This window comes from Azolla caroliniana, unplaced genomic scaffold, assembly GCF_043228905.1.
Source record: "Azolla caroliniana isolate FFs.n. ecotype wild unplaced genomic scaffold, voAzoCaro1.0.p SCAF_1, whole genome shotgun sequence".
NCBI lineage: Eukaryota > Viridiplantae > Streptophyta > Polypodiopsida > Salviniales > Salviniaceae > Azolla > Azolla caroliniana.
In genome coordinates this window covers 1,304,859-1,322,673 of record NW_028230436.1, presented here as the reverse complement: position 1 = coordinate 1,322,673, position 17,815 = coordinate 1,304,859, and the positions used below count along the sequence as shown (strand labels likewise).

The window sequence follows — 17,815 nt, the reverse complement described above, 5'->3', positions numbered from 1 at the left end:
CTTATTGATGCTTCAATGTGTCCCGTTACTTATGTAACAACAACACTAAATTAGTTGTAGTGTCATTATATTGTTTTTTTGTATGCAACTAATATGATTGTATGTTTGAGAGAGAGAATACAATTATAAGCTCAACGCAAAATGTTTCAATTTGGTATTACAAGTTATGCTTGACTTGTAAAGAAGATAATAGAAACGTATATCTCTCTTTTGTGCATGTTCATGTGAACATATAGACACATGTCCCTCTCTCAACATACATGACATATGAGTGGGTCAAACCTCATGATACTCTCGAGGAGACTATGGTCCCATTGGTTGCTTGGTGTACACATGCGTGTGAACAACATACACACCCCGCCTCTCTTCGTATGTCTCTTTTTCTCTCCCTAGATACACATGTCCATTTGAGAAAATCATGCATGTATTGTAGGTTTTAGGTCACTATTATTGTTTTGGTTATGCATTCCTCCTCCACATGCTAAGTAGATGGATTTGTGATATGCACCGAAGAGAGAGTAAGTTTGGAAGTGTTAGATTCATTCCCTTTGCATGACAATTTTTTTTAAAACTTTACTTTCTTTTCTTTTCTTTTCTTTTTTAACCTCCCCACCCCCTTTCCTCTTAAAATAAAGAGGAGAGGTGTCCCCAAACATAACCATCTTTGTTTTGGGTTAAAAAAATGACATAAAAACACAAAAAGACTCATCTTCTTTCTTTTTGCTCTTCCAATTCCATGGTATTTTCTTTTACTTACTCTTTCTTCCCTAGTTAACCTTCTCCAATCACGTTATTAGACCAATTAACTCCCTATAATCATGCATTTAAATCATAAGGAGCTCCCTAACCATGTTTCAAATTCAATTAATTCCCTAATCATAGTTTAATATTAATTAATTCATCTTTATTGGTCTAAATTGGTAATCCAACTTAGATCAATTTATAATTAATTAATGATTGATTTCTTATGTTTTTTGGGTTACATAAGCAAGGTGCACATTAATTGAAGGATACGTTTATTCTCAACCTTATTAATCAAGAAGTAGAGAAATGGGAAGAAGAGTGATGACAAGAATTGTGTCATTGCTATTGTTGTTTTTGCCGGTTGTGGTGGTGGAATATTCTAGTTGTGCTAGTATTTGGCTTAACAAACATCATGGACATCTCAACATACAAAATGCTCAACTCCTCGTGTCTTCCCAATGGCATCACACCCAGTCCAAGAGCTCTCAGGTATGCATATTTGTCCCTCAATCTTATCTATTACAAAAATATGTTTATGTTAAGATAATTAGTCACTGTCCTAATCTCGCATGGCATGTACACACATGCACACTCAATATTCATTTAATCTAGTTAGGCTAGTACACACATGTGGCCCCTCTGCAATAGTCAGAATGTTTGGGCACAAAAACTCCCTCTCATCCCATAAATATACTTTGTTTCAGTGGTTAGTAGATGTAAAATGTTCAATGCCACTAGGAAATTGACATAAGATGATCAAATGTGTGTCTTCGATACCTTAGAATTTTGGAAGAACATAAATCGTGTAAGTATTTAGGGATGAAACATTTAATATCCATTTCCGAAAAATGTTGTAACACCATTATCTACTTCAAAGTTTTCCAGACACTTCTAGGCCAAGTTACTCCAAGTTAATCCATAGTGATGTTTAAGTAGAGGGTGAGCATTGAACTTCAAATTAGGCACCTACATTTACAACAACTCAGACATAATATTATTAAAGAAATTCAATATATTTTGAAGTTTCTTTTTATTTAACTTGGGTCTAATCTCTTCAATGAAAGGTTGGCTTTTTTCATTTGATGGAATCATTCTAATACCAACACAATGGGTAGTCAAATCATAGTTAGTAAGGAACAAAGAAAATCATATCGCGACATGCTTGTATCTCCTCGTAGCTTCATAATTTTGTGGTGTAAATGTGAATACTTTTACCTATGTTAGTCTCACTTTGAATGGTAAAATACTTTTAGATTTCATGTGAATAATGTTGATTGAATGTGGACATATACCCACCCATGATTCTATTGTGCTTTTAACTTTTTTCATTGACTTAGGAATTACATGTATGACCTTATTTAGCTAACATTTTTTGTATTGACACAAGATTTCAATTTATTTTGAAAGTTTTGCTTTATTAGTCTACTTAAGACCAATTTTGTAACGATAAAAACAATATATTTTGAAATTTAGGCTGGTTTTATTTATTGGCAAACTTGAGGAGTGGTGTCATACACAAAGGGGATCACCATATACGCGGCGTGCTCTAGTTGTTTTTCTTAGTGAAAATGATATATTTCCACTTTCCTTTTCCTTTTCCTTTTCCTTTTCCTTTAATTTTCCTAGCAAAGTGTGTATCTCAATGTTGCATTTTTTAACCATGAAGTTTTGATACAAATCAAATAGGACTCATGAGGGTATAATGTACCTTTTTTTCTTCCCTTTGTTCTCTTTCACGACAATACAATTATCGTGGTTCATATCTTCATTTGAATTTCGGTCCAATGTAAAAAGTTTCGGTCAATGCTCATTGAAGACACTACCTACCACGTTATTCAGAATCCAATGAAATATTAGTGAAACAATATAAAGAAACTGAAAGCACACCATTAGAAAACCACAATGTAATAAACAGTTGATTTGCAATTTAATTCCGTTTAGGAAATCATGTCCAACATTTGCATTGGCCAAATAGGTAACATGAAAAAATAGGTCCATTGAAAATTTAAGTGATTATAATACAATTGAGAATCAAATGAGTTAAGCTTGATTTTCCACCTTTGTTCATGGTTTAGGTTTTTGATAGTTCGGTGATATGTTAGGCTAGATGTTAAGTTGCAACTTGCACATATTAATGCTCCAACCTCCGGTTGATAGTATGTATATGAAACTCAAAATTTAGACTAATCAATTAAATGTTATAACTAGTTAATAGAAGTTTGAATTATACACATCATATTGAATAAACCCTAAACCACATGAATTGATACATTCGTAAGTGATACCATTTCTATAAAGAAGAAAATAAGCCCATATTTCAATGAAATGACCCTTCAATAATTGATATTACTATGTGTTATGCTAACAAGAAACATTGTTCATGATTTATTTAATTTATTTAATTCACAAATTTGATAAAAAAGAGTAGTTATATTTTATTATAATAAATTTCTAAAAATTGTGCTAATATGTAGATGAAAATGTTTTGATCAACACCTTACTAATATAGCAAATTGTGCTTATATGGTAGATATTGGCAAACAACCCAAGGATTTTCTTCCCTACAGATAATGGGGCTGATCCAACTGGTGGATCTGATAGCACAATTGCACTTCAACAAACAATCAATCAAGCATTTGATGTTGCATCAACTCATGTCCTCATGCCTGGCATAGTAGACCTTGGTGGAGTTGAGATTCACTTAGGAGGGGGTCAATATGTTATTAGCAAACCTCTAACTTTCCCAGATTCTGGGGGAGGAAATGTCGTGGTAAGTCAACATAATTTTAATGCTCAAGATTTGTAGGCAAGACATGTTGCATCTTTGATGTGGATGAATGCATCATAATAATATCAATGGGTAAAAGGACATTCAACATATTTTAAACCATTGTTTTATTTTATGAGCTTTGAAGATGTACATCGAGAAACATCGAATACCTTTGCCCCGCAACTCACTTTGGGACATAACTACATCTATAATCTTACAATGAGTGTGCAATGTATCTATGTATATGCATAGGAGGAAGAGGTAGGAGGAAGGGGTGGCCAATACCTTTCCTAGGATACAAAGACAAAAGTATAATGTTGCATGATCTAAGAGGTTTATGATGTTAAAACATTATTCCTTCTTTTTTTAAAATGCTTCTAATGTTGCACACAATATTGAGGTAAAAAGCTTTAAACACACTAGCAAGGTTGAAGCACATAATGTTGTCAATGTAAAAAATGCTAGAAGTTGATTTCCTTGTGCATGAATAATATAGGTGCATGGAGGAACTATAAGGGCATCAGGGACATTTCCATTAGATGGGTATTTAGTTGAGGTGGCAACAACAGAGTTGAGGGAAGAGTGGGAAGAAAGAAAGAAGAAGGACAACACAGGAGGAGGTGTACAAGCATGGCAAACACCTGCAGCATTTGAGAACATACACTTCAAGGACTTATTGTTGGATGGAAATTATAGTGCAGGTGGTATCTTGTTGTTGAATGCACTACGCACGACCATTAGCAATTGCTACTTCATGCATTTTGCCAAGTCAAGTGTGGGTATCAACGTTCAAGGTGGCCATGAGACACTCATCCATCACTCATTTTTGGGTCAACATATCACAATTGGCGCTGACCCCTTGGAATCCTCTTTCTCCGGCACTGCCATCCTCCTTGCAGGTAATGATAATGCCGTCACTGATGTTGTCATCTTCTCAGCTGCTATTGGTGTTGAAATTGCTGGCCAAGCCAACATCATAACAGGTACTACTGCTCACATTATTAACTTATGTGTATATTCCTTTAATTTGATAACATTGAAGACATTTCACATCACGTTTTATCAAATATATAGATATATATTATTATGTTGTTTTCATGACAACTTCATCAACACTTGTAAATGAAATTGTTGTGTACAATTGTTTCTCGACACATAATGTGTATTCTTTTGGCTTAGCCAAGTCTTCTCTATATTCATTGGATAGACAAACCCATTGAAGTGTTATTGATACTTGAACTCTAATGAAACCCAAGTCAACAAAACTTGTTGGTAGAGTTGTGATCAATACATTTGGAACATTGGTTGTTACCTATTCCTTTTTTGTCCCGCAATTCCAGAATTATGAAATTATGCATTGTTGAGATGCAACCATACACTAACTCACACGTACTAATGTAAAGCAGTTTGAGAAAAACTTTGACATAACCCATCACATGTCCAATTTTAAAAGAAGACATTGTAGTGAATGTTTTGTACCTCAATCGAAACATTTATCTTATTCTATTAGCTTATATATGTACAACATTTCCATAGCATACACCTACAAACATGCTCTACAATAATATCTCTATAAGATAATGGACATGCTACATGCACACATCTTGAATATACCTCTTGGCTAAATGGAGCATGTGAGCTCCATTCGCCAAATATATTTGATGATATGGCCTATATGTTGCATAGTGTAGCTCCATCTCCTTCACACTGACCAAGAATAGTAGTACAACATATGTATCACCTTTGTTTAGGGTGTACTATGTACATTGACATGGCACATTCTTCAATGGTGAACCATGCTCCTATGATTCCTCATCAACAATGATACACAAAATCTAGGTGTGCTAAGCATATCTTATGCTAATGTGCCGTCTCAATTTAGTGTGGTCATGTTGCCTTTTCCATTGGTGGGGATGGGATGTATGAAGTTCCATTATCATGATGACATAAAACCTATACCTTTTTTTTCTATTCTATTTTAGTGGCCAATGTATTTATGGTTTGAGGTTATTACATGGCTATTTATCCTAAACAATAAAAAAAATCATTAAATAAAGATGAAACATTTACGATATTTTAGTGAGAATTTCACACTAATGGCAATCTATGGGACATTTCCTTTATCCTAAGGCACATTTCTCTTGTTATGGGTATCTTGAGGCTCTAGTCCCTCATAGGTTGGTATACACCTTGGGACAAAAATAATAGAGTATTAGCAGAATGCATGATATGGTAGAATCGTACTTGATTTATGCTCTCTCGATGGTCCAATTTATCACTTGTAAGGGCTTGAGGTTGCAATCCTAATTGTAGTATGGATCTAATTTATTGTAACAACTTATTCATCCTTTTTCTTTTTCTTTTTTTGATAAAAAGATACTACATTAGTATTAGAAAACGCCATAAGGCTATAAATACAAGATATACCACAAATCCCTTGTATTTTTCTAAATTCTAACCATCAGCTTAAATAAATACTTTGGTGCTGAGTAAAACCGCTCCTTATAAACAAGCCGTCTATAAAATATACCTATGTCCCAAACGGCATGAAACTCCAAACGCTTAAACTCCGCTTGGTGAGTATTACCTTTTATACTATCCAACAATCCTTTGAGATTATGCACAATCTCTATCCAAATTCCCGAAATTATTTGGGACGGTCTTCCAATCATATTTTGAAATACCTTCAAACATCGAGCCTTCCAAATATACCAATTTGTAATACTACTTACCAATTGCCATATTTGAGGTTTATCTGTTTGCATTTGTGGATTCAAAGGGATAAATTTTTTTCCATCAAACCATATCTCATCACAATACCATGTGCAACCTCCTCCTATTCATATACCATAGGTTTATCATGTACCACCGCCCGTAATACTACACGCCATGCATACAGTGCTCTAGGATATACTTGAGTTAATAATTTTATTATTCGTTTCCATATGTCCATAGCAAAACCACAACTCCATAAACAATGTTTAGCAGTCTCTACTAAATCCGTATAGAAATGACACATCTTGTCTACATTTCCTTTTCGTCACCCATTAACTAGTATAGCTTTATGAACCAACAACCACCGAAAACAAACAATTTTCCTACTCATTTTTATACCCCATAGCCATTTCCAAAATTGTTTGAGATGTTGTGGAGAAAGTCCATTTTGTTTCCAAAAAACATTTGCAGTTAGCTCTTTCCAAGATCTAGCACCTAATATTTTCCTACCAATCTTCACAAAATATTGAAAGAAAGGCACATATTTTATATGATCTTGCACCCACACTTTCCAATATAGTTCTCTAGGATCCCAAGTTAATCTAGATATTGGTCTCCTTTCCATAATCCAAATCCTCAAAAAAGAATTCACCTTTTGAGGATCCAGGTCTAAGACCCAATTTGATCCATCATTTGCAATCATCGTCACTTCTTTATGCAAACAAAACCTAAACAAATTATGTTCCTTAGCTCTAAGATAACCTACCATCATCTTGTACATCAAAAATCATACACTCTTGTTCCCCAATATAGGCTTTAACTCCAATTAAAACATCCAATGGAGTAAATAAACCCATCCACTTTTGTGCAGTAGATCCAGTTTGCATCTAAATATTAAAAAGGGCATTTTGTATTGCATAATACATTATCTTCCCACCCTTATATTACTAATCAGTAACATTTGTTGATCTATAGGTTTAGATAGAAATGTTGTCCATGCACATATAGACTGTGCTGGGCCATGATCTAATTCTGCCCATGCACATCTAGTATGTCTTCCCAACATTTGTCCTCTTTGGTCAGTCAACCATGAATTCTAAATCAGGGGTTGTCTACAGAATTCAGATTCTGTTTTTGGCAATCTCTTAACTAAATTAAGAGAAACAACTTTCCATGCATTAACAACATATTGAGCAAATATGTCTTCCCAGTTTGTTGCAATAGCCAACTTATTATGCTCCATAAAAGCCCATCTAAAACTAGGCCTCCAATCGCCACCAGTTTTGGGACAAAACTTTTGCAATTCATAAAACAACAATTGTTTCCAAGGTTCTGATCTTGGCAACAATCCCCGAATCGCCAATTTTGCAATCAAAGCTTTGGATTGATGTAATGGATCATCAATCCCTAATCCTTCCTGATCCAATGGCTTAACAATTGTGGACGAAGAGACCTTTGCCTTGGCGTGGCTTCCATCATTACCAGACCACAAATAATTATGGATCAATCTTTGTAATAGTACCATACATTATCTGGAAAAACTCTAACATGACATAATATACCAGAGGCTAGACAATAAAACTTGATTAACTACTATCATTGTACCTGCAAATGATAGTTTAGCTTTACTCAAAAACAATAGTTTTTTCCTAATTTTCAATAGGAAAGAAGTAATCTGAATTTTTGAAGAAATATTCAAACCTACTTGGCATCCCAAATATCTAACTAAAGTGCCCTCGGGAATCAATCGGAAATCCGGATGAGGACTCTATTATGGAGTTGTGGCATCCCAAATATCTAACACCTTATTCATGCTATTGTTACATGATGCATATTGACATCGTAAATGAACAATGACTGTCATGTTGATGCAAGAATGGCAAATTCAACACATGTGCACACTAACACCAACATGTTGCTTAAACTAATTGACGTTCTCTATGAGAGTGTAAGGATCGTAGCCTATGAACCTGCAACTATTTGACATTCCCTATGAGAGTGTAAGGGTAGTAGCCTCCAAATCATAAAACTCTAAACTAGCCTCCAAAACAAAAGTTTGACACAATATAATAAAGTTATGTTTTCAATTCCCTAACTTTTGGAGCTTTTTTTATACAGTAAAGTTTGATTTATATTCTTTACACTACCTCACTTATCGAGCTTGGAATCCTTTTTGGAATTCACAATACAAAATGCCTCATTGAAAAAAGGACATATAGACAATCACGATGGTTCCTCAAGCAGTTCTTCATTAAGCTTAAGACTTTTATCCAAAATGAATTTACTAATGATAGATTATGTATTCATCATGTCCATTATGATCATTGACTCATGTATGTTTAAAATATCTAGAAAAGCATTCCATACAAGTTAACTAACCATGTCTTCATATATGACATCATCTATATCATCAGATGTACTAGGTTTTGTATCTTACAAAAAGAAGTAAGATGAAATGTCTCCTTCTGTTTTTCTTATGTAGACTTTTCAAGTAATATACTAAGGTGTATCTTCCTTAAAAAAAAAACTAACCATGCTGTCATATTTTCTTGTATAATATTAATAGGTGTACATTTCTATAATAAAGCAACACGATGGGGTGGTGTTGGCATCATTGTTAGACAAGGAGCTGACCAAACTAGAATGCTTGGTTGCTACATGGATTACACCGGAATCACTCTCGAAGAGAGTAAACAAATCACTATCACTAATAGCTTCTTCTTAGGTGATGCATATGTTCTATTGAAAGCTCCACCTTCTTCGTCACAACCTGTTGTATTTGGCCTTTCAATTGCCCATAACATGTTCTCTGGGAATGGTCATGGGGTTCCAATAGTTCAAGTCATTGGAAATTTTTCTCAAGTCAAACAAACATCTATTGCTGACAATTCAGTGATAGGTATGGCACTTCGTTCTACTCGAGCACGAGCTTCCACAATAGGATTTGGTACTAACTGGACATTTGATCTATCGCAAACACTTCTCTTTCCTAACTCTTTTGCTCATGTTCACTATTCTTTCTTTGCTTCACCTAGTACCACTAACCATAATGACAATACCCCATTTGGTATGAAGTCCTATCCCCACCATGCCCTTGAATTAGTCACTCAAAATAACATCATGGTAACTAGTGACACACCTGTGCAAGCAACAATCTCAATCTATGTCGACCAAAGCTCTTATGATGATAATGAGAGCATCCCAAATCTATATACATAGTTCATTGTAAAATTATTGAACAACATTAAGTTGGAACTTCAAAAATCAACTAAATGAAATTTCTCTTTCCACATGACATTGTACTATGTGCTTAGACATATTGGTATGCCCCTTTATCCACACATTATTTTTTTCATTAATTACTTGTGTTTTTTCATTAATTGTGAATTTTGTAAAGATTGCCTCTGTAAATGTGTTTTCGCATTTGTTTATATATTCATAGTCACAAGGCAAGAATATTTTCACACTTCCATTATTTCATGTAAAAAATATCTTAGTAAAATGATGGAGTTTTTTTTCCCCCTAAAAAGATACACCTTGGTATTATGAAATCATAAGAAATACAAAAGTTGTGTTGGATAAACAAATATACCAACCGATTCCCTTGTACTCTCATCATAACCGATTTGTAGAGCATAGCCAACAATAAGGGCCGATCAAGCAAACACATATCGAAGATGAAGGTATTCCAATACTTTTCTTCTTTCTCAAGCATACCATAGGTAACATACATATGAACCAAAGTAGTGGCAAGAAAACCTTATTCTCCAACAATTTCCTTTTCATGACCTCATCATGAATCTAGAACAAGACCTTGACTTCGCATTCGTTCGTAGATTCTCAATACTCTGTTATTTTGTTCATTTTGCACACATCCGTTGATCATAATATTCCAAGAAACTACATCTCAGACTGGAAGCTGTTCAAGTACATCTTGCGCTTTAATAATCAAACCACATTTGGCATACATATCCACTAGTGCATTTCCAAGTGCGATATCTTTTAATGGAAAGCACTTAGAAACAATCTTTAAATGAATTTTTATGCCCATTTCTACATCTCTTGCTATGTTGCTTTGAAAATGCAAATAAAGTTGATGGTATGAGGAGAGATGTCGTCGTTTTGTATCGTTTCGAAGCTTTTAAATCTTCATAAACTCGGCCTTCTTGTGCATAACATGAAATTAACGCATTCCACGATATAACATTTCGGGTTGTCAACTTTTCAAGCACTTTTTGTGCTTTCAAAAGAGCACCACATTTAGCATACATGTTGATCAAATCGGTCGCTAGATACGGGTTTTTTTCAAGCAACCCTTTTCTCACAATATATGCATGTATTCTATAACCTTCACAAAGATCCTTCCTTTGAGCACAAATTTTGAGAAATGCCACAACATTGAGGATACCTTATAATGGTTGTTTTTTCCGAATTACTGCTTGATAAAACTGACATTGAAACATTATCATTCTAACAACATCTCTAAGAAGTGCTTCACTTGAATGCCAGAAACTAGTAATGTTTTTAGCTAAACTTCAAGCAATTTGTTGTTGTTGTTCCTAGATTTCTGCTTTTCAAACTTTGTATGATGTCTCTCTTTCATAATCCATCTTGCAACTTGTGTAACAACAACAACGTTCCAATGCCATTCCTAATAGCTGATTTGATGTGTATATACAAGAACTACATGTCATATTTGTACACCATATCTCCAAGGTTTTTATCATCTACTCCTCCCAAACTGAAATTGAGCATGCAATGTAACCTATAGCATCCTAAATTTGTAACAACAGAATGTCCATAGACAAAGTTAGCAGACATTGTTTCCCAAAATGACGGGAACAATATACATCCAAATTATGTGATCTCCATCTTCCCTAAAAATGAGCATAAAGGTCCATATCCTTTTAAAATGATGGAGATTTATTCTACACTTATGCAATATATAAACATAGATATATAAGAAAACATAAAAAATAGGCACATGCAAAAATGGAACTAATCAAATGCCTTTCATTGGTGACCATTTTTGATATTTTTGACAAAATGACCATTATTGAATTTGCATGCACTCTAAAAATCTTATGACATCATTGACATATGATGTTGCATTCCATAGATTAAACACGTGATCACCACTCATATAGTTGACTTCCAACAAAAAGGAACCTATGGTTATGAAAAATGATACCAACTTCAATGCTCTACATTCCCCATGACTTTATTACTTTAAAAGTTCTAAAGTCATTTGCTATATGACCTCAATCATGATTGAATTCATTGATTTGAGCTTGATAATCTACTCGACAATAATCCGATGGGACTGTCTCATTAATGAAGTGGTATTGGATCTCTATATGTTATGATATGTCAAGGAACATTGAGTTTGTCTTGAGCAAGCTAACACGATTACAATCATTATTACAATGTAATTAGAGAGAATAGAAGTACAAACTACTCCATCTAGAAACATACATGTAACCACGATTACAAATCATCACTCCTACAAAGGTACTTTTAACCTTATTCAATGTCACCCCATTGGCAATCCAATTTGCATTGGGGATGATTGCTACATTGGAAGCACGAGCAACCACATGAGATCTTGACATATGCACTAGCTAGTTTCTCCACCACCAACCTCTATTGTGAGTAACTCAAACACCAACAGAATATGATGATGCAAGAGAGAGCACCCAAGTGGAACTCCAATGTTCGGGAGCAACAACTCACACATGGCCACCAAAACCTAATCAAAGAACTCATCAAGATGACCAATATGTTTGAAAACAAGCACGACACTCTTTGTGGAGTAGAGTGTATGGCTTGAGGAACACTTGCAAGCAGCTATAAATGTTAAGCTTCAAAATGTGACTTTGTAACTCATACAAGTTCGCTTGTATTATCCAATTCTAGCCAACTTATTTGCATGTGGGCATAATGCATTTTCTATATTGCACACACACTCCATGATAACCTAAAAGGTCCATACAAAAAGCATAATAGAAAAATCCTTATGAATGCAACAATTCATTTTATAGGTTACAACAATTATGATAATTACACGATCCGTAGGTTGTCATGCAAAATATATGGCACATACACACATTGCGTTGATACTCATAACATCTATGAATACTTGAATTGTGGACATTTTTGAAAAGAATGGCGTGCGGAAGCAATATAGAAAAAACGAACAACAGAAAACGCAGGTTTAATGGAAAGCTTAGGTTTGCACAGTACGCACGGGAGAGATAGAGAGAGAGTAAACACAAGAACTTAATTCAAAAAGGTAATACTCAATCTGTACATAGGATGTGCTCAGTGAGCACTTTTATACAAGCCTTGACAATCGGGCTGACACAAGTACTGACAGTACTTGACTGCTCATAAATGAGCCTCGACTTACTCCCAAAACTATTCCTTACGAGGAATATCTTTCTAACGGCCTTCCGGTTTACGCACCAATACGGCCTTCCTACGCACCGGTTTACGCATCTGTTTTACGCACCGGTTTGGCCTAACCGATCGGTCCCAACCGATCCGGTCCTTGGCTTGCTCAGCCAATCCGGCCGATGTTGAGCTTGTCTCTCAACACTCCTCCTCAAGCTCAACTTGAGGCTCTTCGGGATCTTCCGGATCACCGCTCCGGTTCCTCCTGGCTCCACGCCTCGCTCGCGCTCCTCAGCCTTTTCGACTCCGTGCGCTTCGACCCTTTCGGTCGGTACGGCCCTTCACAGCTCCCTTGTTGTCGCAGTGTTGGCGCTTCTCTTGCTGCCTTTTTTTCCGCTTGGCCCTCGGTTGATTTAGTGTATCCGAATCAAACACTTGAACCAACTCGGCTACCTCCGATCGGTTTTTGCTCTTGTCCGAGTTGGTTGTCTCCAACTCGTCTTCGGTCTTCTCGCCCTTGACGACATCATCTCCCCCATGCTTGCTTGGCTTTGGCTCTTTCTTCCGGCTGCTCCCCTTATATCCGCTTTCGGATTCTTCCGCGGATCTGCCCTTGGCTTCTTCAGCCAATCCGAAATCGAATTCGTCATCCGACTCGGCGCCACGATCTTTTCCACTCCTTTCCTCTCCCTTTCGTGGTCATCTGGGATGTCTCTCCCCCTCAAGTTCGGCACGTCGAGGTGATGCAACCCAAGCGCACCCGAGAATTGCCGCAACTTGTCCAGACCAAGAGGCTTGGTGAAGATGTCGGCGGTCTGCCGATCCGTCGGAACATACTGAAGTTCGACTTCACCAGAAAGAACACGCTCACGGACAAAATGGTAGTGCACCTCAATGTGCTTGGTCCGTGGGTGGAAGACGGGGTTCTTCGTGAGTTGGATCCTGTTGAGGTTGTCACAGTAGATCGTCGTCGGATCGAACACCTCCACCTGCAGGTCCTTAAGTAGCCGCTTCAACCATATGGCTTCGCATGTCGCGACAACCGCTCCTCTATATTCGACTTCGGTGCTCGACAGTGCAACTGTCGGCTGTTTCTTGCTACTCCATGCTATCGCGGCACTCCCAAGAGAGAACGCGTATCCGGACGTGGATCGGCGATCGGCCGCGTTGCCAGCCCAATCAGCATCGGTGTAGCCAACCAACTGCGGGGCTAGACCGGTCCGAAATAGTAGTCCCCGGTCCTTAGTGCCGCTTACGTACCGCAGTACGCGTTGCGCACACTGAAGGTGCTCCTCGGTAGGTCGCGCCATAAACTGACTGATCACCCCGACCAGATAACTGAGATCGGGTCGGGTGATTGTCAAGTAAATAAGGCTTCCGACAATTTGTCGGAACCTCGTCGGGTCGCACACCTTTCCGGAATTGGGGCGAAGCTTGACGGTTCTATCAAGAGGAGTCGAGACGGACTTACAGTCTGCCATCCCGAATTTGAAGAGCATATTCAATGCGTAATGATGTTGGCTGATCAATATGCCTTTGGGGGTGCGGACCACTTCGATCCTGAGGAAGTAATGAAGGTCCCCCAGATCCTTCATGTCGAATGATGCCGCAAGCTGGAGCTTCACGCGGTCGATTTCACCCAAGTCGGCGCCGGTGATGTCCAAGTCATCAACATATAGTAAAATACTAACCGGCCCAAGTCGACCTTTCCGGATGAACAAGGAAGAGTCCGATTTTGACGTTGCAAAGCCCATCCAATGTAGTTGCCGCGTGATCTTTGCGTTCTAGGCACGGGGGGCTTGCTTCAATCCCTAAAGGGACTTCTTCAATCGGCACACTGCCGAGGTGTTCGTTTCGGAGTGAAATCCGGGGGGTTGTACCATGTACACCTGTTCCTCAAGCTCACCTTGCAGGAACGCAATCTTTACATCCATCCGATGTAAGTGCCACCCCTTTGCCGCAGCTACCGCGAGCAAAACATGGACGGTCGTCATCTTCGCGACTGGCGCAAATGTCTCATCGTAGTCGATGCCGTGTTTTTGCGCGTAGCCTTTTGCCACTAACCGAGCCTGGTATCGGTTGACCAAGCCGTCGGTGTTGTACTTGACCTTGTACACCCACCTACATCCGATCGACGTCACACCCTTTGGTGTGTCAACCAAGTCCCAGGTCTCGTTTTCCGCCAATGCGTGCATCTCTTCCTCCATTACGGCGCGCCAGTTTGCGTTCTTAGCCGCTTCTGTGTAGCTCTCCGGCTCACGCACTTCCGCTACACGGGTCATGTACGCATAATGATGCGCCATGTACTCGTTGTATCCGAACCGCACAACTGGGTTCTTCTAGCGGGTAGATCGGTGTAATCGGTCTTTAGCCGATGTCGAGGTCTTCTCGGCCGACGCGGACTTCGCTCTTGAAGACCCGTCACCTCTTTCCTCAGAGTCGGACTTGCGTCGATCTAACTCGTTTCTATCCGTGCCGGAATCCGACACCTTTTTCTTCCCTTTCTCTTTCCGCGTAAGCCGTCTCCTCGGCTTCCTGCACGGCGAATGTACGAACGAGTCTCCACTACTCGCCGGCTCTTCATCGGACTGGTCGAAACGACTTAGTCGTCCATTCGGTCCACTTAACCGAAACGAAATCGGACTCTCTTCGTGGGTCCCGATTTCAGGCTCATCCGGAGACATCTCAGTCTCACTGATCTCATCGTCAGAACCCGGATTGGAGGTGAGGTCCGGAGTCGGGGGCAAGTACCAGGATGCAGACTCATCAAACACAATGTCAGCTTGTTTGGTACGCGGGTTATAGCACTTATAACCCTTCTGCTCGTCCGAATAGCCGACCAAGATACACTTCTCGGCTTTTGCGTCCAACTTCCTCTTTTTCTCCTTCGGAACATGCACATACGCAATGCTACCGAAAACTCGGAAGTGTCACAAGTTCGGCTTCGTTCCGAAATATAGCTCGTGCGCCGACACTTTATCTCCGATGCGATTCTGGATGTATACCGCGGTCCTTACTGCCTCGGCCCAGTAGAACTTGGGTTGGCTCTTCTCTTCCAGCATTGCCCGTGCCGCTTCAACAATTGACCAATTTTTCCTCTCGGCCACGCCGTTTTGCTCCAGTGTGTATCTGCAACTGAATTCGCGCCAAATTCCCATCTGTTGTAGATAACCGTTGAATTGACCGGAAAAGTATTCTTTTCCGCCATCCGACCGCAGGCATTTGATCTGTCTTCCCGTTAGCAATGGGCGCGGTTCGGTTTCGGTTCGGTTCGGTTTCTTGACCTTGAAACCAAACCAAACCAAACCAAACCGGTTATTCAGAATAAAAACCAAACCAAACCATTTAAAAAATTTGAAGCCATTTAAACCAAACTATTTAAGCCAAACCATTTAAGCCAAACCGTTTAATAGGTATGAGAAACCAAACCATTTAAAACCAAACCGTTTATGTAAAATGTAGAACCAAACTGAACCGGTTTACCAAAAATCAAAACCAAACCAGTGTATCAAACATCAAAACCAAACCAAACCAAATTGGTTTTGACATAATCCAAGCAACACGAAACAATAAATTGTACCAAATCAAAGACTAGAACACTATAAAATAACAGAAATTCACAACACATTTTTTGAAAATTGTTAATTTGTGAAACATGATAAGATATTACATAAAAAGATAAATGTTTTTTGGAATGATAACAAAAATCCATACAATAGAGTTCCAAAATTCCATACAATAGAGTTCCAAATTTCCAATTAAGAACAACAATCCATATAATAGAGTTCCAATTTTCCAAATCCATAGGACCATATATGTAAACTTAATCCAGCTTTTTGTTTCCAATATTTGAATAAGGGATTCCTGAAAGTATAAAATATACAAAAGAATTAAGTAATTCATAATAACAAATTTAAAGAATCGACTAAAAACAAAATAGTAAACAACATGTAATAAAAATTACAATGACTTTGAAGATCTCCAATTGCAACCACTATTGTCGTTAACATGTCAAAAATCAACATGATTCCTGTACATATAAAATACATAAAAACAAGTAAGTAATTATTAATAAAAATACTTTAAGTAAAGACTCAAATAAAAAACAACAAAGTAACAAGTATGCATACCTTAATTTTCCTTTGACTATCATGCGATATGTAATCTATTACCTCGTCTTCAGCAACAAGATCATCCAAATTCATTGTTAGTTCCGCATAACTGATGTGAAAATTATCTAACATTTGAACATTACATTCTTTTAAAACATTCATCCATGATCGAACGCACATTTCAGCTTTGAAAGTGCATGAATGTAGTTTTATCCTATTATCAAAGGTCATTTTTGCTGCCGAATTAGCCTCTTCAGCAGGTACTGATGATGCTGGTATACTGAGGTAATCACATGCCATCCTATATAGTGAAGGCATTGCCGATTTATTATCATTCCACCATTGTAAAGGATCCTTGTCCGTGCTAGCCGAAGGAAGTCTCATAAAGTGCTGAATTTCTGACTATGAATCGGAAATAAGACTTTTATTATTTACACCCATTAACGTCCAAAATTTAGAATTCTTATCATTTTCATGTATTGTGGTTGAAGCCGAAGGTGGTTCAACATCACTCGAGAACGAGTGATAGTGGGACTCAATCATGCTTTCAACCAACTTAATATCTAACTCTCTTTCTGTATGATTATTTGGAAGAGGCAATCTATCAAACAAATAAAACGGTTTTAAACTCAAATAAAAAATCAGAAATCATGATGATAATTGTACGATATAAAGGTAAGCATTACCTGGGATCAAGAAACATTGCTATGTGAGATGGAATAGACTTTAACGATTCTTGATACTTAATTAAATATTGCAAGTAGTTCTCAGATGCTCTTTGAAGCACCTCTTGTGTGAATCTAGATGATCCTGGAAGCGAAGAATCTAAAAATTGATTACAATGATTTAGTAAACAATTATATGCTAGCGATGCTAGTGATAATGTAGGATATCTTGAGCCTCCCAGAAAAGTAGAAACCTCGGCCGGTGTATCTAGCCATTCCACCATGGCATGTATGTGACTCCAATCTTCTCTGGTCAAGACATTACCATTGAAATCACTTGATATTGTTAAATCTGAAATTGTAAAGTTCAATACATCTTTATCCTTGATAGATTGCCTAAACATTTCCAAGGTAAA

At 37.7% G+C, this 17,815-nt stretch overlaps 1 protein-coding gene across 1 annotated transcript; it reads left to right on the top strand.

Annotated features, from left to right (window-relative positions):
• The first annotated feature begins 1,008 nt into the window (after positions 1-1,008).
• On the top strand, positions 1,009-9,563 carry LOC147868170 (polygalacturonase QRT3-like). The gene is made up of 4 exons (XM_087331976.1): positions 1,009-1,233; positions 3,275-3,514; positions 4,011-4,497; positions 8,796-9,563. Exons 1-4 carry the CDS (start codon positions 1,051-1,053, stop codon positions 9,446-9,448), a joined length of 1,563 nt encoding a protein of 520 aa, XP_087188102.1. The 5' UTR covers positions 1,009-1,050; the 3' UTR covers positions 9,449-9,563.
• The last annotated feature ends 8,252 nt before the right edge of the window (positions 9,564-17,815 follow it).

What these genes read in the sequence shown, in the direction of transcription:
- LOC147868170 (XM_087331976.1), top strand. Translation starts at nt 1,051, where the DNA reads ATGGGAAGAAGAGTGATGACAAGAATTGTGTCATTGCTATTGTTGTTT. An exon ending in CCCAGTCCAAGAGCTCTCAG is followed by an intron (nt 1,234 to 3,274) that starts GTATGCATATTT and finishes CTTATATGGTAG; the next exon opens with ATATTGGCAAACAACCCAAG. An exon ending in CTGGGGGAGGAAATGTCGTG is followed by an intron (nt 3,515 to 4,010) that starts GTAAGTCAACAT and finishes TGAATAATATAG; the next exon opens with GTGCATGGAGGAACTATAAG.